This window comes from Gymnodraco acuticeps, unplaced genomic scaffold, assembly GCF_902827175.1.
Source record: "Gymnodraco acuticeps unplaced genomic scaffold, fGymAcu1.1, whole genome shotgun sequence".
Classification (NCBI taxonomy): Eukaryota; Metazoa; Chordata; class Actinopteri; order Perciformes; family Bathydraconidae; genus Gymnodraco; species Gymnodraco acuticeps.
In genome coordinates this window covers 2,414,536-2,440,787 of record NW_022991003.1, presented here as the reverse complement: position 1 = coordinate 2,440,787, position 26,252 = coordinate 2,414,536, and the positions used below count along the sequence as shown (strand labels likewise).

The 26,252-nt window shown below is 40.2% G+C and overlaps 2 protein-coding genes across 2 annotated transcripts; both read right to left on the bottom strand.

The window, feature by feature from the left end:
* Positions 1–2,592: 2,592 nt before the first annotated feature.
* On the bottom strand, positions 2,593–5,852 carry LOC117559389. The gene is made up of 6 exons (XM_034236146.1): positions 5,332–5,852; positions 4,922–5,044; positions 4,547–4,737; positions 4,062–4,229; positions 3,742–3,837; positions 2,593–2,898 (listed from the first exon to the last, which is right to left on the bottom strand). The coding sequence occupies exons 3-6, from the start codon at positions 4,673–4,675 to the stop codon at positions 2,593–2,595; spliced, it is 699 nt and encodes a 232-aa protein (XP_034092037.1). The 5' UTR covers positions 4,676–4,737; positions 4,922–5,044; positions 5,332–5,852.
* Positions 5,853–20,808: 14,956 nt separating this feature from the next.
* On the bottom strand, positions 20,809–24,374 carry avpr1aa (arginine vasopressin receptor 1Aa). Its single transcript, XM_034236169.1, has 2 exons — positions 23,429–24,374; positions 20,809–22,689 (listed from the first exon to the last, which is right to left on the bottom strand). Exons 1-2 carry the CDS (start codon positions 24,372–24,374, stop codon positions 22,406–22,408), a joined length of 1,230 nt encoding a protein of 409 aa, XP_034092060.1. The 3' UTR covers positions 20,809–22,405.
* Between the last annotated feature and the right edge of the window lie 1,878 nt (positions 24,375–26,252).

Here is a 26,252-nt window from a genome sequence, read left to right as displayed (position 1 = left end):
TAAGTTCTTCAGGCAGTCTTGAATTTTATTTAGATGATTAATTTCATCAGGCTTGATTGATAAATATAGTTGAGTATCATCCGCATAACAATGAAAGTTTACAGAATGATTCCTTATAATATTGCCTAACGGAAGCATATATAATGTGAACGAAATAGGTCCAAGCACTGAGCCCTGTGGCACTCCATGGCTAACTTTGGTTTGCGTGGAAGATTCATCGTTGACACGTACAAACTGAGAGCGTTCAGATAGATAGGACCTAAACCAGCCTAAAGCAGTTCCCTGTATGCCAACTAAGTGCTCTAGTCTTTGCAATAGGATGTCATGGTCGATAGTATTAAATGCAGGGCTGGTGTTTGTGTTAAACTGTGAGTGTGTGTTATGTATGTGTGGCAATGAGTCCAGATTCCTTTCCCATCTGCCCCAGCAGAAGGTCAAGGGGTGTTAAGATGCTTTGACCATTTGACTCTGTTATTGCCTTCTTCACTTTGTGGTAAACAGCACCATTCTCCTCAAAAGTTGAAGTAAGGGTTATGAAAGACCGGATACATACTGTATGTTCTTGTTGAGGTTATTCACATTTATTTGTTGTTTTTAGAGGGCACTTCACCAATAAAATGCATCCTATATCATTTGTATTACTGAAGAGAGATATTGCATTATCCAAAATCTGTGTGCTACAAAACCGAAAGTTTTATACAACGGCTTAAATAATTAGTTTGTCTCATTCATTATGTTGGTCGATTGAACAAAGATCAAAGCACCAAATGAACAGAAATTACAAATACAGGGAATTGTTTGAGTGTTAAATGGAAATTACTTGCAGCCGAAGCTTATAACAACATGGTGGGAAACTATTGTTTAGCATCAAACTGTGTTCCTGGGATCAATGCAACATTCCAGTGGCATGAAGGCAGGGGATACAAAAACAATCAGTGTCTGGAGTTGTTGTTGATTTCAAAGAGTTTCCGCAATGTGGCACCAACGGAACATTCATTAAAAAACAATCAGCTAACAGACATCATGTAAAGGGTGCAACAAGGTGAGGTTAGGTGCAACAAATACTACCTAAAAAGCTATTATATAAGAGTTATTTGCAGGTCATTATCATGATAACATCCCACCTGATTGAATGTTTAACATTAGCATAAAGCAGATCACCTGTAGCAAAGTGATACATGGCATCACATGGCAATGAGTCAAGCTTTAAAGTGGTGTTTTAGCATACTGTAGTGCAAAGGGATTAAGCTTTGTGTCCCAGAACAGGAAGAGGTCTGCTTTTCCTCCACCACCACAGGGATATTGTCATTTGGAGCAAATGCGTGCTGGTAAAGATCTTAATCCTAAAAGTGCAGACAGAAGTGTTTCCTTATTTTTACAACGCTTGCTTATATTCAAACTATGTTCCAGGTTTGCACACATTTGGGCACAAATAGGCGTGTTGTAATGGGTGTGTGTGGGCATTTTTTTAGGGTTCCACTTAGCCACACATTGCTCTTAGATCTGACAATTACAAATTAAAGGATAAATGCTACTTGAAGGGAAGCATGTCAGCTGGTTAGACCACATTAAATCAGGATTTGATTAGTAACTACACTGTAAGCCCCAATAAGTAAACTTAACTCAAAAAAATTAGGGCAACTGATTGCCTCAAGTATTTTAAGTTAATCAACTCAAAATTTTCAAGAACTTAAATAATTGGATTAAATGTTACATGTACCTATTGATTACAGTAAAATTAAAATGGCTTATTAAGTCAACTCAAATATGTTCAGGTACTGTGACTTAAACATTTGAATTCACCTCTACTAATGGATTAAGTTACCAGAACTTAAAGACATAAGTACTCAGTCTTTTTTTTTTGGGTTAACAGAACTCAATATTTATTATTTCAACCAAACCAAACACATTGACTTAGTAAACTCAAAATCACATAACTTAAAACTTAAAAACATTGACACAACAGATTGCCTCAATTGAATCGAGTGCGACTAACTTGAACAGCTTTACTAAATTTCTTATTTTCTAGCCCTCCTATTTAACATGCTGTCCTGTTAACATTTACAAGACAGTAAAATAAGTAGTCATAAAAAAAAATGCAAAGGCAATTGTACTTTTGGCACATTTTGGTTAAAACCTGAATAGAGCAACAACTTTGATAAAATCACAATGACAGTCTGAACCCTTTAACTGTAAAACTCTAAAATGAATTACATTAACAAGTATCAAATCTTCATCTGGATGAGTTAAAGTGCAACAACAACAACAACAACAACAAACAAACACATAAACACACATTCACATGATTAATGCCGGTTAATCAGAAATATTTGGCATTATTAAAGTACAAACAGTCATCCCTCAAAATCAAAGATACTTTGATGTGAACAATGGTAAACAGTACACATTTGACATTAATACAACATGTACAAGTAAAAGGGAACATTGAGCAGCTTGACCACCTGGCTGAAAACCTGCAGCAACTGGTACAGCAACTTTCTTAAGACATTTTTATTTCAGAAGGAAATCACTTTGAAGTAGAGGGAAAATGCCTTAAATGCCCCACTCCACACCTGTTTGTCAGATGCATTTCTACAGATGCATCAGCAAGTCATTCTTGAGGGTCTGCAACTTGAGCGACAATTTACCATCTTCCAGACCAAGTAAAACCTTCTGAGTGAACTCGAAAGTGTTTGTCAGTCCTTTGGGATAGCTGAGGTGTAGTGCATAAATTAGTCCAAACATTACCAGGAATGCATCTGCAAGTCTGGGGAGGCTGACCACAATATCATCGATGACAACAGAGATGGTCACAGGCTGATATTGCACTTGACTTGTGCCATTGTCACTGGTAAGGAGGACCACTGCAACACCTCCAAGCTCTGGTTCGGACTCTTCCTAAATGAATGAAAGAGAGATAATAATCACAAACTGGGTGTTGGTCATGCATTACATTACATGTTACTTGTTATATGTCAGATTCCTCCGCGTACCGCTAGCGGGAGCTGGCGTACCACCAGTGGTACACATACCACGGGTTGAGAACCACTGGTTTAAGGGATTAATTTCTAAAACAAATGGCCGGAACCAGATACTAAAGCTGCATTACATTACATGACATGTTACTTGTTAGACGCTTTTTATCCAAAGCGACTTACATACTCAATACTGTGGGCAATCCCCACAGGAGCAATTTGGGGTGAAGTGTCTTTCCCAGGGACACAACGACATGCTGACTGCAGTGGGGTTTGAACCTGTGATCCGAACACCAATGCTCTATCCACTGCGCCACACGCGCCTCGCAGGAGCATTTTTTTAAAAATCGTGATTTTCTGTGTGGCAATATCTTTTGACTGCAACTCTTGGAGATATGTTTTCTAAGTTGTTCATATTTTAGTTAGAACTATGTTTTAGAGAGTTGTTTTGTCAACAGACTACACATTTAAAGGTGTAAAACAGGTGTTCTACACCAAAGAATCAGACGAGCTACCAGTGAAACCAAGTGCCAGGAGATAAAACATATCCAATAAATGTTTTACTTAACTTCAGTATCGCTTCAAACAAAAAAAACGATTCAGTTCATTTGTATTTGGGTGAAGGAAAACAGACCAAAACCTCTGCAAATCACACAAACTATATGGATGGATAGACAGAAACAGGATAAGTGGAAATAATATTTGTATTTTAATGAACTATTCACTTAATATAGAGTGGTACTGTTAATGAATTAAGGAGACTCACTGTGCAGGTTCGGAAAAATCCAGAGGTGTCCTCTTGCAGATACACAGGAAGGGCATGGATAACGGTGGTACGCCTGGTGTCGATGTCGTGTAATTCCTATAACGATAAAAATACAAGCGTACAAACTGTTGACTGTGAAGTTTACTGAACAAACCTGTCAATCCAATCAGAACATATATCCACAGATAACCTGTTCACATCTTTAATGCAATCAGACAAATAGCAAAAACAAAGTGGGCTAATTGTAAAATTCAAAGATATTTTTTGAATCTGTTTAACGTTAGATGTTCAACCTTTGAATTGTAAAATAATCTCTTTACCTGTTCATCATGGATTTTTAAAATGTCAGCCAAAGCCTCAGCTGTCTTCCCAGATTTGGACGCCTTCGGTCTAAATATGGCCATCAGTCGAGGAAGATGGCGGTCAAAAGCAGCGTAGAACGTGTTGGGCAGATTCTGGTTTGTAATCCGTTGGAACTCTGCATACACCTATTTAAAAAACAGAGCAGAAGGACAATACAGCAATGTCAATTAGTCAGTTCCAAATAAATCAAACTAGGTTAAAGTGGTATCCTCCTTACAAATGTAATAGATCTTCCAAGTTTGACCAGTCAGTTCCTTCCCTGTGGCAAGAACGAGAACTTCACCTGGACTGTTCTTTTCCTTGCATTACATTACACCACAGGGAAGGAGCTGGAACTTTGAAGATCTATGACACTATACAGCAAATAGCCACTATAAGAGTCACAGAATGTGCCATTATCAATAAAGAAGAAAACAGGAAAATGAGAGCTAATCCATATTACCTCAGACTCCATTTTGAGAGCAGGCCAGAGGTCCATGAGCTCATTCACTGCCGGGCATGTCCTCACTATGGTCTGTCGCCGCAGTGCAAATGTGGTGTGCATCATCTTTTTAATGAGGGGTAGGTCCATCTCAGTCTTCTTGACTTCCTCAACAATTGTCTGCCTCAAGTGCTCAAGACTTGAGGGATCCTCTCCTTGGGGAAGGTTGAACAAATCCTATATTTAAAATGTAATGTAAGCTACTGCCTAATAACTTCTTAAACATCCATTGAGTTAATGTTAGTATGGTAAATTAATTCATGGACAACAAATGGACAAGCGTTCACTACCAAGCCCGTTAATAATCTGACATCGTTATATTCACTTTAACATTACCTTTCTCTGCTCTGCCCCATGTGTGTGTGTGTGTGTGTGTGTGTGTGTGTGTGTGTGTGTGTGTGTGTGTGTGTGTGTGTGTGTGGCCTCGCGCTTGTTGAACCCGTATACAGAGGTTGAAACCTGGGTGAAGGAGAGTGTTAAACGTTAGCAGCGGCTCTCGTAATTCAGCAGCGATAAGGGAACACAAACACACACAACCCTCCGCGCCTCGTGGTTTATCTCCTTCAGACTAAAGCTGAACAAATCCTATATTTAAAATGTAATGTAAGCTACTGCTTAATACATTCTTAAACATCCATTGGGGAAGTGTTAGTATGGTAAATGATGAATTAATGGACAACAAATGGACAAGCGTTCACTACCGAGCTTGTTTATAACTGACAACGTTATATTCAATTTAACATTACCTGTCTCTGCTCCGTCCCGTGTGTGTGGCCTCACGCTCGTTGAAACCGTATAAAGAGGTTGAAACCTGGGTGAAGGAGAGTGTTAAACTTTAGCAGCGGGTCTCTTAATTCAGCGGCAGCGAGGAGAGCACGGAGGGAGCACACACAAATCTCCGCACCTCGTGGTTTACAGTGGATGAAAATGTTAGCTTGCTAACTGTTAGCAAACTAGCTAGCTAGTGACCGTGTTAAATAGTGACTTGCAGTCCAATGCCTTCGGGGTTGCTCGTAGTAAATTAAGTAAATGGTTGGGTATATTATGACACACATTTGAGTATAAATTGATTAAACTAACATTGAAGGCTTTTATTAGGAAACCTACCTATTATGTTAGTGTTTCAACGGCTGCCGTCACTACGAGCACCCACAACCACAATGCATTTGGCTGAACTTTTTGAATACATAATTAGCTTAGGGGCAATGACATTTTTCATCATATATATACAAAAAGTGACAGCCCTATTTTGGCACCAAGTTTCCACAACTACATATCTTACAAGTTAACATTATACAGTAACTGTGCAAATAATTCAGGCATTTCTGTGAATCTGCTGACTCAAGCTATGGCTAATGCTAGCTAACATGCATGTATCTGGCTAACATCAACACTCTCTTTCACATGTTTAATCTCAAAATATTTAAAAAAGTGAAGAAATATGAATATTGCACTTACAGTGAGACCAATGATGCTGATTACCACCGGAAAGTGTGGAAATGAAGTGTGAAGATCCACCTTATTGCAGGTATTAGCTGCATGTGCTGCATCCCACTTTCGACAGTTAGTGACGTCAGACACACAATAAGCATTAGAAATGAGTACAGTTCAATGTATATGTTTAAGTGATGCTTATTTAATCCGCCAAATAGTTCAAGTTAATCAAAGATGATCAGTTTACTTAACTCAAAAACGAAGAACAGTCACAGGAACTGAATATATTGAAGTTAGTAGAACTTTTTTTTAAATTTAAGTTTACACTAATTAATCTATTTAATTATTTTGAACGTTCGGGTTTACAGTGTATAGTTAGGTTAGGAAGTAGCTTTTCATTGTTCTTTTGTATAAACGCAACACACAATTGGCTATTATCCACTCATGTACAACTGCTACTCATTTTGAAGTTATTTCGATTCTTTGAACCAGGTTTATTCCAATTGTTTTCATACAAGATAGAAAATCCACTGCACAGCGCTAGGACTGGTAGATATCTATGCATAACAGGTACAGGAGGGACTGATTTTTTAAAGCAATTTTCTCCTTGGACACAACCCAATGTAGCTGTGGTCTTGACATCCAGCCACAACACCTGCCAACGAGCCTACAGACGGATGAGAACACTGGATAACATCCCAGAGAGCACATTTATCAGAAAGCAACAGCTCACTTCTGTCAGATGCTGGAACAGGATGCTCCAGCACTAGCCAGGCAGGAAGGCATTTAGAGAAACACATCGTATTTTTGTGCTCTTATAATATGTTGAGCTTTGATAACAAGAGAGGGTCAAGTTTTCACTGACCTGTGGGCATGAGCAGGAATATATATTGCAGTTTCATTCATCATCGATCAGCAGGCTGCCAATTTACCTGTTATTGGTTTCCAGGCAAGGACCCTGCTGTGAAGCCATCAAATACTATTTTATTTCAGTGGTGTGTGTGTGTGTGTGTGTGTGTGTGTGTGTGTGTGTGTGTGTGTGTGTGTGTGTGCGGTGTGTGTGTGCGTGCGTGCGTGCGTGTGTGTGTGTGTGTGTGTGTGTGTGTGTGTGTGTGTGATTGAAAGTAGCTTGGATTCTACTGAGGACATATTATGCTAGTTTCCAGGTACCATAACTGTATTTGTTGTCTATGTGAAAAGTTGACATGCTTTAATGTTCAAAAAGCTCTTTATTTTTCTCATACTGCCTGTGCTCTAGCACCTCTTTTCACCCTCTGTCTGAAACCAGAGCCCAAGCCAATCACGTACAATGTCTCGTAGTGCAGCCAATAGTAGCGTGAGTGTAAAATAGTATGTTATGGAAGTAAATAAAGGAGTCCAAGGAAAGTGTTCCAGGCAGGAGGGCGAAGGTGTGGGAGAGAAGCTCCCTCTGGAGGGAACTTTGGTATTTTAGCCTCTGCAGACCATTTACATGCACACAAATCTGTATCAAACACTACAGGAAAAGGGAAACCCGGCCTGTTTAAATAATAAGGCTTCACCTTTTTGTGTGACAATATTGCTTACTGCACATATTTTTTATTTGATATTCTATATTTTATTGCATTCTATTTCAATGTAAATTACTGCTTTATTTTATTGCTATCTTACTATATTTTTATTACAGTGTTCATAATATAGTTTGCTACCTATGTTCTTTTTTACTTTTATGTATGACACCTAGTCAAATTCCTTGTACGTGTAAACCTACCTGGTAATAAACCCGTTTCTGATTCTGATTCTGAAATAAAAATCGATATACCTTGAGTACGTACATGGCCTGATATATTTATACAAGGTATAGGTTCTTGAAACCATTTTAGCATCAGAACGTAATTACATTGTTTCATCCTTACATTTCTCAGGAGGGCTGCTACCTATTATTGTGTATGTTTTGTATACGCAGGTTTAATGACATACAGAGGCTGGATGAAGGATTACATGAGGTGTCCAGCAGCCTCTCATCTCACCTGGCTGCCTCTGCCTTTGATTCCCACCTGGTTCGGACTTACACACAGCGAGCCTATCATCTGTCATCCTGTGATCCGACGGCACATCAAAGCACGTTTCATTATTAAGGGCTCGGTGTGACCTTTCCACTTCTTTGAGAATAGAGGCTTGTAGAGAATATGCCAACAGCTGTGTGAAGTTGTAAAGGAGCCAGAAAACACAATTGTTTGATAGGTTGGATGAGAAAATGGATTGACATCTTAGTTGCTCTTTCATTCCAAGCCACTATAGGGGGATATAGAAATTGTCCACAGAGAAAATGTCATTTAACATGGAAGCCCAAAGTGTTCCCCCTCGACACACACACACACACACACACACACACACACACACACACACACACACACACACACACACACACACACACACACACACACACACACACACACACACACACACACACACACACACACACACACACACACACACACACACACACACACACACTGTAGAGTTATATTTGTATTTATTCATGTTAGCAAACTATGGATAAGCTTAAAATGGGAATAATTGGGGTGAAACTGTGAGCTGGATTTGGGGCCTTTTGACATGTGTTTTTGAGGACAAAGGAAGATGGGGGGAAGGTGAGAGCATGTCTTGATTTGCATTCAAATGCTCTAGCTACAGTGGTTGGGGAAACCTAAGGTCGGAGGTGTCTGTGATATTTGGGCGGCCAATCAATGAGCTCCAAAGGGGAGGATCTGATAACTCCTCCCATTGTCAAAGAGTATAAACAGACACACACGCGGTGTTCAGCCTCTTTCCTCTGGCTGGCTCACGTGCAGGTAAATTCGGGATCCCAGGGATTAACTGTGTTGAATTTGTACTGTATTGATTGTATTGTATTGTCATATTATCATTAAAGTAACGGTTATTTGGTAGCTCTGGATTCCTTCCTGTATTAACCAGCTTGATAGGGACGTGCAGAGATTTGAAAAGCGGACCAGTTATCCCTTTAAATCTCTAACAAGTGGTGATCTCGACGTGCCAGATATAACGAAGCTGAGGAAGAATCCAGACGACCAGAAAGTTTAAATGGAATATACAATGCATATTTTACTATGTTAGGAAAGTTATATACAAAACGTAAACGTTGATCGCCAGGTAGACGGAAAGTCCTGCGTGACGTAAATAGAGCAGTTTGGCGTGGATCTACAGGTAGTTTATTCCTGAGTGGCGTGGAGACGGTGCAGTTTGCCGGTGCGAGGTTTGATTCCTGCACGACAAAACCTGGAAACTCGATATATCAGATCGGGTCGCCGTTTAAAACTGGGGTAAAATAACAGACCAAGGCTGAAAGCTAAAAGCCAGAGGTCTGTTATGTTGATCGAGGGAGAGAACGCGAACCTCACCAAAAATTGTGACGGGACCGTCTCTCGTTTTCCCTTTGTCTGTAAACTTAATTTGAAAAGCTAAACGTGTGATAAAGGGCTCTTCATCATTCGAGGTACACTAGCCTGTTGAAATAAACATCACATTATAAAAGCTGGACAAACTGTACGGGGAATAAATCGGTGTGATTTATACCTAAAATACCTGTGTGAGCAATTGTCTGCGGACCTCTGCTGCTGCCATCTAGTGGCTGAAAGGGGGTATCACACCCTTGCTGCTGCCATCTAGTGGCTGAAAGGGGATAGCACACCCTTGACATTTTTCATTACATTGCTGGCCGGTATTGAAGACGGGAAGCACGTTAATAGTAACAACGACAATAGCCCAGTATATTAATTAGAACTGATTTTGGAAAACTGGTACAAAACAATAAGGGATTGAACATTTTTTACAACGACAGCACCAGGAGATGAGTAAACTCAAGAATCTGTAGTGTAAATACATTGTGAAAACACATTTTACACTCGAACTGTTTGCACATCATAGACAAGGAATTTAGACAATATAAATAAATGTTCAGAAAGTAGACATAGGCCTACACTTGATTCAAATGTCATTACTGTGATCCGATTGGTGTGCTCTGCAGGTTTACTATTGTTCGAAGTGACAGTGGGATTTAAAATGAGAGAAAATATGGGGATGTTTTTTTCGTAGTGTGTGGAATATGTGATGCTGGAAACATGTAAGTATTTCAGAGTTGTGTTGGGTAAATATTAGGGCCGGGACTCGATTAAAAAAATTAATCTAATTAATTAGAGGCTTTGTAATTAATTAATCGAAATTAATCGCATTTTTAATCACATATAAATATTTGACCTGAGAACAGTGAGAAGCAATTTTTTTCACATGGATTTTAGTATACCATTAGGCGCATTCACACCGCAGTACTTTTCCCACAAAGGTTCATGAGAATTTAGTTCATGAGAAATCTTTGAACCTGGGGGTAGATTAGGCAAATGAAGCCGCTGACGTCACTTCTTCTTCTTCTGCTTTGGGTTTACTGGCAGGCCGCAAACCACTTCACGGCGTATACTGCCGCCCAAAGTCCCCGGCCGGAAGTCCCCGGAGTTGGGGACTGGCTTCAGTAGAAGCTGCTGGGAGTCCCAGCAGCCTTCCGAGTAAATCGCCAGAACGCCGACACCTCCCCATCTCCACCGCTCCCATGTTTTATTTTGTGTTGCCATAAGTTAGTCTCTCTGCGTTTCTGCGCTGGGCTAATGCTAATAATGCTAATGCGAGGATAATAAAATGGCGGCTTCACAAAACTTTTTGGGAGTTTTACGGGGCGTGGTTTGTAATCCGCCCAGCCAATCAGAAATATAGCTCTTTTCTCACAAGAGAGCCGTACAAAAGTCCCTGCTTTCGTGGGGGTAAAAAGGTTCTCATGAACTAATTTTAGTACCGGCTCTTTTTGGTGTGAACGCGATAAAAGAGGCTAACGTCCACACTAGCTTCCACGCTAGCTGCTATATGTTTTGCATTGAGGTGATACTTGAGGCTTGATGTGCTGCGGTGATATGCGAATTCCTTTTTGCATAATTTGCACACAACCGTGCTCTTATCGACGCTTCCATCCGTCCGTTTTTTAAAACAACATTTCCTACTGTTGTTCACTGTGGTTTGTTGTTGTCTGAAGTCATGAACGTTAGTTGGTGCTCCAGTATAATCGGTACGCCTGAAACTCATCCAGTGAGAAACGTTCCGCGGTGCAAAAATAAGTGCGATTAAAATGCGTTAATTTTTGTGTAATTAATTAATCTTAATTAACGCGTTAAAGTCCCGGTACTAGTAAATATGTAAGAATGGATGAAACAATTTTTGGAGTGAGTTTTTGTAATATCATTAGTAGACATTAATTATGTTGTTTAGATGGCATTGAACAACTAAGACAGATAGTATGATTAGAAAGAGACAGAGTGGAAAGGGTTGGATTTATTTGACATCAGTGTGCAAGACTTCTTATAGGTTAGGTGTCCCGAGACCTGGACTCCCCCTCTGAGTTAGAAAGGCTTTGATCCCGACCCTCCAAGCAGACAAAAAGACCTAACCCAACAGGAGACTCCTCCTTCTCCATCGTACAGACAGAGAACCAGAGCTGAACCAACAACAAGACTACATCAAGACTGCAGCCAGAACTATCTCCACCTGTGGCATCCAGAACCAAACAGCATGCTGACATACCGAGAGAAACTCTCATCGGTCCCTCAAACAGGACATGAAGTTCCAAACTGCGCCGCGAGATTTGGCACAATAGACATGAGAGCGAAATCCGCCCTCCATAAAAACAGCAGAGAGACTGTAAAGCAGGGTCGGCTCTAGAACAAATCAAATGGGGGGGCAATCATTTACCAAGGGGGGGCACACACTGCCGTCAACAACCAACACACAAACACCAACGCAACTTCAATTTAAAAAAACATGCTGAAAAGTCTGTCTTTCACACACATTGCAGGGTGTAGTGCTATTGTATAGCGCACCTATGACTTGTGCATACATGCACGGTTGTGGCACGACCACCAAAACAGAAACATATAAGGACAGAGGGTGTCGTTTTCTCATACTGATATTCTGCACAAACTGTGCTGTTGTATTTGTTGTAAAGTGTCTTTACTGTAGGTTATTTTTTATTATATGTACAGCACTTTGGCTCGACCAAAAATCGTTGAAAAATGTGCTATATAAATAAAACTTGATTTGATTTGATATGGACATAGGCCACCATATAAAAAGTGTGCAAATGTATTTAGTATCCTATCCATGTGAACATGTTTTAGGTGGGAGTGGACCTAACCTCCTCTCGGAGGGTCTGGGGGCATGCTCCCCCGGGAAGATTCTTTTTAAAATATTGAAGTTAAATGCATCAATCTGGTGCACTTTGAGAGCAAAATGAAGAGATCTATGGATAGCCTACATCTCTCAGCATCCATATGAAACAGAACTGTACACAGATTTACTTTTTCTTTATGGATATTTTACTAATCACTCCCCTTTTAAACTGTATTCTTGTGTTACTGTCCTATAGTATTTCATACCCGTTTTTCATTTATTCTCTCTTTAACAACTATAATGATCATATAAAGGTATTCCTCGAAAATACTTACATAAATGGTGACCAAACCGTTTGAGACCCACTGAGATAACTTACACTAAAGTGAACTATCTAAACACTGAGAGAGTCCTTACCTCACTGAGCTGAGGTTATACGATCCTCTCAGTCTGACAGGAGAGGACTCTCCTCCACCTTGGTGTAGAAACAGCCCTTTATATCCATTAGCATAGCTAGCTAACCAGATGCTAACAACATTCCACGTTACCACTCGCGCACTCACAAAATGTGCTCGTGCCACACAGAGCCGAGCTTGAATGAAACACAGAGACCCATGTACTTGTACTGTACTGTATATCATATTATTTTCGATGGCTTTACTGTATAATCAGTGTAACAGATGAACAGATCGCCACAGGGCTTTCATCTAAACACACAGCCACGTAATGATAACAAAAAAAAGGTCGGGGGTCATTGGTCAAGCAACACACCAATCAGAGAGCAGCAGTGAGCACAGCTCAGGCTGTGTTTTATATTTGTATTCTTTATTTCTGATGTATTTCACACAAAAAACCTTTAGTAGAAACGTTTTCACTGATATGATTAAAAAAAGAAAAAAACCGCAAAGTGGCAAGGCTTGCCAACCCTGCGTTGGGGGGGCACAGTGACTCATTTGGGGGGGCATGGCCCGCGAATGACCACCCATGACGCCGACCCTGCTGTAAAGGAGGAGTGCAACAACAGTGGCATGATGGGGCTGCAGAGGTAACTGGGCCAATGGCTGCCAAAAAAAGTTACAGCGGATGGATTCAACAGCTGATGGACTGAAGAGAAGACAGAATCAGAGGAGTTGGCATGGTCGATTAGAAGTGAGGAGGCCGGGGTCACGGCTTGAGAAAACCAGGGGAGGAGGAAAGGAGAACGGGAATGAGTGAGTTACACATAAACACACTTATTCACAAAACGCACATTTAAATAACTTGAATTAACTTCATAAATACGTAAAGACAGAAAGATTTATTAACCATGAATTAATAATCATCCTAAAACACACTGACAGAGTAGAACCATATTCTTCAATATTTTCATCATGTTAACAAATCATTCTTTAAGAGATTTTTATTCACGTGTGAATAAAGTAGCGATCTCATTGGTTACAATATTGATCACCATTAAAAGGATAGTTTTAGGAACCACTCTATAGGACAAATCTTTATTTGTATTAATAGCTGGTGCCAAGCCACATATAAAATTCCAATCTAGAGTGTTGATTTCACCATTGTGGCATAGTTATTACCATAGGACTTCGGTTTTAAATCCTTGATAAAGGAGGGAGTAATTGTTGCATGTTCGGACACCTAAGGTTCCACACACTGCTAAAAGAGTTTAACATTGTTTTTTAAGTAGACCAGAATTATAATGAGCTATGAAATGCAGAGCGACACAGATCCTAGTAATGTTTTGACTCATGATAATAGTTATTGTACACAAGTTTCTGAAATAGATCATTAGACATTTTAATACTAATTAGGTGTAAATGGATTGCAGTAGTAGTAGTACTCGAAGGAAGTGAGTTTTGTACCAAGTTTCAGGAAAAGTGGGAGGCAGAAGTCCCAATGAAAAGTGAGAATCATCTTGAAAATCATAGTTGAAATCGTGACATATTTTTGTAGACAAAGGATACTGGCCTATGCTGAAATGTCAAAGTCTCTGCAGAGCACGACACATGGCCAAGACAGACGGAGACCAACTGACCTTTGACCCTGACTGACAGTGTAACTTCACAAGGCACTGTGGATGACTGACTCTGGGGTGAAGCTGACCGAACTTGACATGACAACCAGACAGTGTGAGTGTGAATGAATGCCGGCATGTGATCAGTGTAACTGCATGATTCTAAAACAATAACTAACCAAGCATGTTTTTGGACTAACATATTATTTTGGAGCTCCAAGGGAAACGACAGGTTTCCTAAAAATTCCACAAAAAGGGGCAACCGCACATGTGATATTTTACTCTCACATGAGTTGGTGGTTTGCAAATGTAAAACTAAAATCTGAAGATTCTGTTTCTTTTAGGCCTGAAGGACGGAGAGGAACACTTCTTTTCACTGAAGTGTTCACTGTGGAAATAATGATAATGATGTCAAATTGAAAATAATGTTCGTTATGTCCCTAACCAATTACCTGACAGTTTTTGTTCCCCTCCCATTACAGGGTTTTGTTACACATGATTTCATGTGTAAAAGGGGGGAGTGAGTATAATGTATAAATCTCAACATGGCTGTAAAATTCACAATTTAAATTTTTCTTTTAAGGATTGACGGAAACCTTCCGCCCCAACCCAGATGTTCAAACTGAGCATGGAATGTAATTAACCTGCTCCATATCTGGGGATAAGATACTGTTTGATGAATGTTGAGATGTTTCTAAATATTGATTTGAATTATAGCAGGTAACAAAGAAGCAGTGGCCAAGGGGCTACTGTGAAACCGAAGAAGTTGACCTGTGATAATGAAACAATTTTGTAATATTTTAACAGACATTAGAGCAACTGAGGTTTGAAATGTAGAAAGAACATATTACAGTTAAAGCTAAAACATAGTAGTGTATTGAGACAGAATTTAATTTAGACAACATCATGTAACTAGCCTGGTAAAGGAGTAAAAGCCATAGACTTTATTGTTTAGGTCATTATGGGGATATACATTTCATCTAAATTTATAATAGAAAGACATTTGATGACAGTTTGTTGGAATTCTGTATTCATTTTTTCAGCGTGATAATATCTAAGCACTGACAGGTAAAAGCAGTATCACCAGGAAATCATTCACTTTGTTAGTATCGTGATTTTGGTTGTTTTTGAATCCATAACATTAGTGTGTTTCTTTACCAGAAACATTAGCAGTTCATATTATATTTAGATTTTAAATAGGATTTCATTTAAAAATAAACACGGATGCTTGTCAGAAATTCAGAGCTATTGAAATATGTTATTTAGTTTACCTAAAGATGTTGAGGTTCTTATTTAGTTGGCACAATCCAAGTATTAAGATTCTGAAGCTGCACTGACAGATAGGAGGGCTACAATTAATTTAGAAAACCTGTTCACAGACGGCTGTTGTTTCAAGACACCCCACCAACAGGCTCCAAGTGGGTCAAAACAGCTGAGCGTAGGCTTGAGGGAGTTGTATCAGATTTCTCCACACAGGTTGCTGGCGCCAAAAGGGGGACCCGAGAAGCACGAGGCCGACACAGCAGAGTTCGTCTGGCTGAAAGTCATCAGGACAAAGTGGCTCAACCCCAGGCTCTCCGACCCCGACCGAGTGACCCAGCGGACCTCTTATGCCGTCTGCCTGGGAGAAAAGGGGGACAGCTCGTACCACGGGAGCCAGTGTGCGGCGGGGAAACCACCTGCTAGGACCAGGGGACGACATCAGGACGGACGTGGCCCTGGCAGACGTGGACTACTCGGAAGCAGCGGACTGGAGGAGCAGGACCCTGGAGACATCTCTACAGCATCGACCCGGAAGCCGCCATCAGCGGGCCGGAGGACGACCAGGAGGAAGACATCTCTCTAGCAGGCAGCCCAGAAGCTGCTGTCAGCGGATCGGGGGGACAAAGACACGGCAAGCCAGGACGGCACAGGGGACTTGTCGAGGCAGCAGAGGAGTCTACTTCTCTCTGATCAGTTCCACCCGTGAAGGGCAAGCCGCATCTCCCCGGGGGCGGGGGGCTGATGATTCTAGCACTCAGCTGCCCCCTCATGGTTCCTTCACTGCCATGGAAAGTGGTGTTCTGTCTCCATGAAGTTTTCAAGTACTCTAAATACCAGCTTCGGATGGATTTATACAATGTTTGGGGGACGGACACAGTAGAAAAGAATGACAGTGGGTATATTTCAAAATGCCTTGTCTAAGTTTATCTCTGGAGAAGGAGATAAAAAGGGGGATTTGTAGAGTTATATTTGTATTTATTCATGTTAGCAAACTATGGATAAGCTTAAAATGGGAATAATTGGGGTGAAACTGTAAGCTGGATTTGGGGCCTTTTGACATGTGTTTTTGAGGACAAAGGAAGATGGGGGGAAGGTGAGAGCATGTCTTGATTTGCATTCAAATGCTCTAGCTACAGTGGTTGGGGAAACCTAAGGTCGGAGGTGTCTGTGATATTTGGGCGGCCAATCAATGAGCTCCAAAGGGGAGGATCTGATAACTCCTCCCATTGTCAAAGAGTATAAACAGACACACACGCGGTGTTCAGCCTCTTTCCTCTGGCTGGCTCACGTGCAGGTAAATTCGGGATCCCAGGGATTAACTGTGTTGAATTTGTACTGTATTGATTGTATTGTATTGTCATATTATCATTAAAGTAACGGTTATTTGGTAGCTCTGGATTCCGTCCTGTATTAACCAGCTTGATAGGGACGCGCAGAGATTTGAAAAGCGGACCAGTTATCCCTTTAAATCTCTAACAACACACACACCATGTATACATCACTTCAGGGGACTATACATTGACTTACATGCATTTCCTGGAGACTTATCCTAAACTTAACCATAAAAAACACATGCCTGACCCTAACCCTTGCCCTTACCCTAACCCTAATCCTAAACCTAACCAAGTCTTCACCCTAAAATTAATGATTCCCCCCATGGGGACATCCATTGTGTCCCCATAAGGGAGACGAGTCCCCACACGTGACCGTGTAAACAGATGTAGGTCCCCACAAGTATAGTAATGCTAGGCCACACACACACACACACACACACACACACACACACACACACACACACACACACACACACACGTTACAGCATGTGACTATTTGACCTTCTCTTTCTATAGCATTTATTTTTATAACAACTACTTTTTATCACCTTATCAAGAGCAAAACTTATGAGGAACTTATTGTTCAACAGTGTGCGCCGTTATTGTATTCAAACTTCTTATCTTGCACCTCTCTCTTTCAGAAGGTGGCGGTCCAGAACATATTTCATTTTGAGCAAACCCAGTATGTCCTCTGTATGGATGACATTGAGGAAATTACTTTTATATCCTACTGATTTTCAACAGGGAATGCATTTTGAAAGTGATATTGATTTTACCAGCTTATTTACCTTATTTGTGATCATAGGACGCTTTTTTATGTATTTATATAACATCAAAGTGTATAGATTGCTGCATCAGTCAGGGTCCAGTCTTAATCTATATTTTTACCAAATTAATTGATACAAAAAAAAGTATTCTACACATACTACAGTGTAGAAATACAGTGTGGGTGTTAGTTCTTGGCCTTTGTAATAGTAGTTTTAGTGTGTGTATTATTTCAATATCCATCATTAACAACAGTAAGATGCTTCATACCCACATTTTCAGCACAATATTACTTGGTGTTTCAGATTCATTGATTGCTTCCCGTTTCTTGAATTTATAAATAATTGTGTTGTTATTCTATGAAATGTGAGCAAAGAAGAATAGTCAATTGTATGCCCTAACAACCCTGTCACCAACGTTACGGAAGTGGTCTTAATTAGGTGTCAAATACCTCTGGTCACCCTTCGAGGACCTTAGCAACAGAAACAACAGCGTTTGCTGATAGGAAACAATAACTAATGGAGAGAGCTGTCACAAGAATAGTGCTGACTGTTGAGACTGGAAGTTGACAAGACGAGTGGTAAAACAATTGAGCCGGATCCTGGGAAGAAAAACAGTCTGATGACATTGTATTTTACCAAGAAACACGTTACAGAAAATGAAGACAAGCAATACATGATGGATAAGAATGTAAAGTTCACATTATTTTTGCATTGTTCACACGGTCAATAACTGACAAGTCTTGGATAAGGTTCCATGGGGTCGCAGATTTCGCATCCCAGCATGTTAAGACCTGCTTGTTTGCATGTAATGAATGACCTCTTGGGGGTGATTATACAACACAATAGTAAATAGAAACGTGTTATTTTCAAGGACGATGGACAGCGAACAATGGAGCAGGAAGAGGAAGGCTGCACGCAACGTAAGCAGGTCTCCTCATCTCATCTAAGTCGTCTGATCAAAGTGCTTAAGGCATTTCCTGTCTTTAGGACTTATTCGTGGCTTATCCACTTATAAACAAAAAAATCTAGCTTGCTCATTCGCCACAGACTAACAGAAATCACATTTTGACAAGTATTGCAACTCTCCGTTTGTTAAAAATCAACATTTTTGTAACTTTGTACACACTTTATAGCCTGTTTATGCTGGCCGGTGAAACACAGTGTTTTGGGTTGAGTAGAGGCCAGGATGTCAGGTGGAGGGAAGCCAGCTGTGGACACAATCGTCCAGCTAGAAAGAAACGGGGCTTGTTTTCTGTGAGGGAAAATTGGTGAAAAGCAATTTATTACTAAGAAAGGAAGCATGTTTTTTGGCATTAGTCCCACACAATGCACAATCAACATGTTTTTCTAGTCCAAAGAGTAGAGTGGAGAGAGCATCATTAAGCAATCTTGCATGCAACATTGTATTATCTGCTTAGAAGGAGAGGAGGTTTTCTGAGAAAGCAAACTAAAGTCAGCTTTCATGCGATAGAGAATATAGATTAAAATGCTAAAAGTTATTATTACGAGATGTACACATGCATGTCACAACTGCTGCTTTTTGTTACCTCTCACTTTCCTCTATCAGGGTGTTTTTTCGCTGAGAATGAATAGATAACACACACAGGACACAAGGATACTTGGAAAGCTCCCGGTGGACCTATTCATCTGTCTTCCTGAATTCATCTCACTAGCGGCTCACGACAAGCTGTTTGAACACGGGACTGTATAGATTTTCTGATTGATTTATTTTTGTATTTTCCTTTGTCGTGGCAAAATGAAAATAAAAACAGTATATCCAAAGGCAACAGAAGGCAATAATGAAGCTTAACCTATGGTAGCATTTTGTCATCGAGTTTTTGGACACAGAAATGTTTTTAATAAAAGGCTTGTGTCTATTTTCAAAGTGGAAAAAAATAGCTCTTTTTATTAAATTTGATAAGATTAGATTTCCTTTATTGATCCCAAATTTGGAAATTGTTTTGTTACAGCAGCATGTTGACAAGGCATTGAGTTAAAAATACAAATAGAAAATAAATAAAAACCGTAAATACATGCATATCAACAGATACATATAGAGTACATCTATCAAACAACAACATGCTACTTGTTTTATGACCCTTTATAATAAGACCTGTCTGTTTTTTGGCCCTAACTTTTTTTCAAACTCTCTGGAGGAACTCAATCACGGTCTGCACTGTCAAGTATTTGCTCTGTCTAGACTCTGACTGACAACCTCAGCTGAGATCATGTTAGCATGCAGCCTTTCAGAAGCATGTTACTTAATGATTAGCATGTCTAATGAGAGGCAGAGATGGGAATTTGAGATATGTCTGTCAGAGCTCCAGCTTTACTCCCTCCACAGAGATCCAGGCTGAATTATCCCCGTTGATACCAATCGGATTGCCTGGTGCTTGTTTTATTCTCTTTTCTATTGCATACAATAAACACCTCTATCCTCTATGGTAAGTCTTACATTCCTCTGCCTTATTGAAATAGCTCACAATATTTCCTGTAGGACTTCCTATACGACTGTGCGATACGATTGCCAGACCTTTATGTTATGAGGTCAGATGGTCAGAGATAAAATTAATCATATAGGATCAAGGGGGGGTTTAGTTTCTACAAGGGAAACGGGTCAATATCACCAGCTCTCAAGACCTTAATAGAGTACATTAATAGAGTGCTGTGGAAAGCTGGTTATAGAATATGATGTGAGAAATCTTGTAGGAATTATTTAATGCCGCAAACAAGCTTACAAGAGCTGCTGGATGAATTGATACCACTGCATTACACCATTACATAAAGAGGTCTATCATTCGGGTTTTTTCAGTAAATAACAGAATAATTTGATAACAGAATTGAGAATATTTTCACATAATCACATGAAATTATGTTGCACTTTTGATGGAGTCTAGCAGCAGATAAACCTACTTATAAAAATAAATCTCACAAAAGGGTATGGTGCGCAATGCAGATTTAGTTTTTATTTTCCCTTGTTTTTTACATTTCATGTCACTTGTTATTTGGGGTGAAGTGTCTTGCCCAGGGACACAACGACATGCTGACTGCAGTGGGGTTTGAACCTGTGACCCCCTGATCCAAACACCAACGCACAACCCACTGCACCACACGCCTCCCTTTTGATTTAGATATCTGTCTTTCTTTTTTTAGTTTTTTAAAAGTTGCACAAGACGATTTACATTCAACGGATTTACAAGTTCACACATTGTATTTTCATTTAATGAGGGTCGACAGCTTGTTGACCAAAAGCAACCCATTCACAACGCTTATTCCTTACTTTATTTTCAATTGAAAGTTCATAATAATGGCATAAATCAAGAGCGTTGGCAGGTTTTTAGTGCTTTGATTGGCTAGATATATATGTTTAAAATTGCTCAATTTTCAGCAAAGATAACACCACAGATTTGTGGTTGTGTAGCAACTGCACGAAACATAAACAAAGCAGCTAGTTGTGCTGGGGTTGTGAGGAGGAAACGCCAGTGTCCTATAGTAATCATCAGTGCATCAATATATATTTTGCAACATATATGTATATTTAGATTATTTTCAATGTACACAAAGCATTACAGACTAATATAATTCATGTTGAACAGATTTACATTATATTATTCCTATTTACAGACCTTTTATATACAAATATACTTTACAGTCAGATATAAATGTCTTTATAACATACATGTGGTCATAGTGGTCTGACAATTATTACGCATTCATGTGCAGAAGATTGTTTTTGTCTGGAGTGCAAAGGAAACCCAAGAAAAGACCCCCTAACGGGGCAGGATGTCAGAAAAAAGTCAGGAAGTGTGTTGACGTCGAGAGTATGGAATGTGTAAGCTTCTCCACAACATTTTGAAAAAGCAGTGGGAGGGGTCTGTGGGGCGGTAGGTAGACCCCTCCAATGTCCTGCTATTTTAAGGGGGGTCCCATCTGTTTGTGCTGAAATATGAAAGCCATTATTTAGAGACACACACAGGACTGCAAGCTGCAACATTAAATCATTAGTAAATAGTTGGATGCACGCCTGATTTATATGTAACCTAAGACTTTTGTCACAGGTCAAAGGAAAAGGTTTCTTTTTACACAAGCCACTAAAATGTGTGGTTCTGAGAAAAACCACAAAAATGGAAAGCTGAGCCCAGAGGACGAGGGGTCTGCCTCGGTTTCTTAAAAGTAGGCGGTCTGGAAGAGTTGCTTCCACCACAGCACACCTCCTGGCTGCCATGTACGTTTATCTCTGGAAACACTCAAACAGGAAGGGGTGTTCACTGGCACTACAAACACAACCATCATTAAGAGCATGAGTAGGGAAGTAAGGAAATGTGTTTTCCCCTAAAAAATATCTAAAGGGAAATCATGGGAACACAGTAACAGGGGCAGCCAAATGATCAAGGAATTCAACAGAATGCAACGGAATTAGGTCAAAACCCAATTATCAGCATGTTGTGCTTTTACAAAAAAGTGTGGTTGCATACAAGCTTGAACATGTAGGAATACATCTCTACTTTCACCTCCTTTCCCAATATTTTTAGTGAAAAAGAACATATTTGCACACAAACATGTCTGTATTTTCAGTCCATGTTGCACAATTCTCAGTCGACAACATATTTATTCACTCTGTTTCCAAATGTCGATGCAAAAAGCTTGATTTGCTTTAAGGTTTTGTTGTTTGGGCGAAATGTCAGTCACTGTCAGTCATGCCCAACGTTAAAAAGTCTTCATTCATGTATGTTTACCTTGATGCCACTCCCAGATATAATTTCATTCCCACGGCAGTAAACAGATTTGCCTGGCTGCATGTTTACTCCGCCTGAATGGAGGACTTTGGAGAAAGGTCCAGCTCTCTCCAGTTGCTCTGACTGCCCGTGGGGCTGCGATTGTTCAACCTGGTCAGTAATGTTGTTCTGCGGATACTGCTGTCTGAGTCCTCCTTCTTGAAGTCAGTGCTCAGTCTTTGGAAGCAGGAGAAGCAGTGCATAACATCTTGGAGGAGGTGACCGCTGAAGATCATGTATATCCATGGGTTACAGCAGCTGTTGAGACTGGCAAGCAGCGAAGACAGAGCCACTGCTGTGTTCTCAGAATCTGGAGAACAGAGAGAGGAAAGAGGCAAGAGGTGATTCATCTGCAAAACATCTGGTTCAAGCTGGCTACAAAAAAATGTCTGTGAAAGATCATTTATCTGGTGTCAAATGTAAAAACACTTATTTTTTAAATCAAATAACAGAATATCTACCAGTTGCACATGCCCGAAAAGTTACGTTTCTGTTGCAATAACACATTATGAAAGACTTTTTGGATAAGGTGTCATTCTCTTGATATTAGTGATCTAATCTGTCAAGTTGTCAAGCTGCAAGTGGATTCAGTCCCAGAAAAGTAAAAAAAAAAGCACCAAGCTAGTGTAACTTGATGACCCAATTACATTAACAACGTGTTTCAAGAAAGAATATGTATCAGGCAGAATAGGAGACTACACGTGGTGGTATGAGTCTAAGGGTGATGGCTTTTTTAGGAGCAAATGGCTGAGGTATCTTAATCTTAAGAAGACATTACTTTATCTGCAGTAAAACTATTAGTCCTTAAGGCTCACAGTGCTGCACTAAGTTATATTATGTACTCTTTTTTAGACGTATTTTGGGTTTTGTATGCCAAATATATCCGTGCGTAAAGGCTGTGGATATGTGTTTTACGAACAGTGAGGTTTTTTGTTGTTTCAAGTGACATGGTTCTTTATCTGGGCTGTAATGTTTTGACAACATTCCTCAAGCTGTTAACAGTTTTGAATCAAGTGATCATAACTACATTTAATGTATTCATTACTCACCAGCATACTGGAAGTTCTCATCCCACACGGACCACATCTGTACTATGAAAAACGGCGCCCAGCAGACAATGTACGCCAAAACGATCACTAAAGTCATTTTAACAGTCCTCAGCTTGGCTCTTGAAATAGTTGTAACGCTGCTGACTGAATTCTTCCCAATCAGCCCGTTCTTGCTCGCAGCACCAGCCGGCGTTTTCCTTTTCTTGTATTTTATATTTTTCCATATGCTGTGGCAGATGAACCCGTAGCACAACATGAGAAGCACCACGGGGATGAGGAAGATGCTCACTGTTATCCAGGTGATGTAAGCTTTGGGGCCCCACGGCTCGATAAAGTGCGCCCAGCAGTCGGTAACGTTCGAGCTGTCGAACTCACTTTGGGAGAAGATGAAGTACTGCGGAGTGCTGAACAAGAGGCTGCACATCCACGTGGAGACGATCATGATGTAGGAGCGCTGCGTGGGCTGCTGCAGGGTTTTCAGAGGGTGGCAGATAGCAATGTAACGGTCCAGGGTCATCATCACCATCATATAGGTGGAGGCGAACATCCCCATCACCTGGAGGTGCTTGACGATCCTGCAGAGAAAGTCTGGACCGTAGAAGCGGAAGGTGATATCCCAGCAGAGCTGCGGCAGCACCTGGAAAAAGGCGACCACCAGGTCAGCCAGGCTCAGGTGTTTGATGAAAAGGTGCATCCGCGACATCTTCTTCTTCGTGTTGTACATTGCCAGCAGGACGCTCACATTCCCAACCACAGCAACCACGAAGGTGATGCTCAGGATCATGATCTCCATCTGGGCCACCTCCTCGTTTCGCGAGTACGGATCGGATCGGTTCGTGTGGAGGGTGTTGTTTCCAGGTTTCTCCATAGTTAGGTCACCACTGGGACCGAAGACCAGAGACTGGTTCCCTCCGCTCAGGAGCAGAGCATAGTCAGGAGTGTGCATGGCACTGCCCCTCTGTGCGACCTAGCAGATTCAGTGCCAGAGGGGCTGCGAGGTGCCTCTCCAACCCGTATATGGAGCTACCTAATGCTCTCAGAAAGGAATCCGTTGCTCTGTGACTTGTGGCTGCTGCCGGGGCTTTTTAAACTTGAATCGAATAACAGAAAGCGTGTGCGTAAAGTGGACACACTGCAAAAAATAACACACCTCAAAAAATCATTTGGTGTAGGGATATCTCCCCAAGCACACATTGACACCATACAAGGACTGACATTACAACTTATTATTTAAAAAAGTAATATCATAATGTATGTTTATTAGTAATTATAATTAGATTATTCCATGGTTCCAGTGCAAATGAAGATATACTTTCTTATAATTGTATTGCCACTATAGGCTTATTAAATAGAAAAAATACGTTTTCCCAGGGAACAAATAAATGCCAGTTTTGTTTCTTTCCTTCTTTTTCTTCTTGGGTTGAAGTTTTTTTTACTGTTCATTATGATGGCTAAGTATTTTTTGCAGTGGGTGGCCAAGCCCTTCCCCTGGTATTATCCTCCATATCACCACAGGTCCTCCCACTCATGTCGTGGGCAAAATGTTAAGAAAGCATATTTTTATTAAAAGTAACAAGATAAATAAATGATACCTTTCAAGGGAGTAAGAGGGGTAATCATTTGTTAAAATAAGCAGCTATTACTGCAATAGGAATATTGACGAACACACAGGAATGTTGTTTGCTCTCGCCATGCTAAGCAATTACTTGTGCAATGATGAACTGTTTAAAGTTGTTTATCTGCTTTGCTCAAAGAATCACCAGGCCTAATTTGTGCAGGTTCAGTGTTGACTATCGAATGTAAAACAGACCTTTCAAGCTGCGACAAACTGATTATAATCATTCATATTTATCAAATAATGAGTTAAGTGTGTTTTTGTTTGTAATCAAACATTCGGTTCTGCTTTCAAAAAGTTTCATTTACATCCATTTTCATCATTTTTAGCAAAAATCTGGAGGTAGATATTTTTCTGCATTTATCTCTAGGATAGATTTCATTTTTACATGTCATTTGGATTCATCCATGAAGCACAAGTCCCCATGCTTTAAATGATTACGGCATACATAAAATGCTGCTTTAATCACATTGTATCGCATCAGCTCATTCTCCTTAATTTTGTAATTAAAATAATTCACTAATTAGTACATTCTCAGTGTATGAATGTGGCATATATTTAAACACACACTTGCATTGGACTTGTGATGTCACAATGTCATGCTCATGTACATTTCTTAAACTCAGAGAAACGTTTAACCTCAGCAGATCTATCCAAAATGAGCATTCAGTGTCAAACATAGTGACATCACCATGTAACACATTGTCGTTTCAGAAGCTAAGGGGTGTGACATCTCTAAGCGGTTATATATGAACTTGAAAATAAGCATAATATGGACCCTTTAAAATCACCTACTTTTGCATTGTCTAAATGTTCTGTGTCTCTCATAGCTTCCCTTGTTAGAAAGTCCACTGTTGCAATCCTCTCGCTTTTTTTGCCTTTGCATCTTTAGCACCGCCTTAGTTTCCAAGTGACATTTAACAATGTGGATTGCTTATTACAGTTTCCATTGCGAAAGCACATGATTGCCAACTGGCTGTGGGTATCCAACCGCTATTAAGCTCATCTGATCCATGTGCTGATAGTGAGGATAGTTATCTTTATTGCGTTCCCATTGCAGTCACTGTCCAGTTCTCCTCTCTTTCATTTCCGATAGCCCTTGTAGTAAGTGGTGCAGATTGGACCCTCCTCTGGCTTAGTGGTTTAATTAAGTTTTCTCAATTATCTCTGCGTGAGTCTCTGCTAATCTTGCCATCACAACCACAGCCA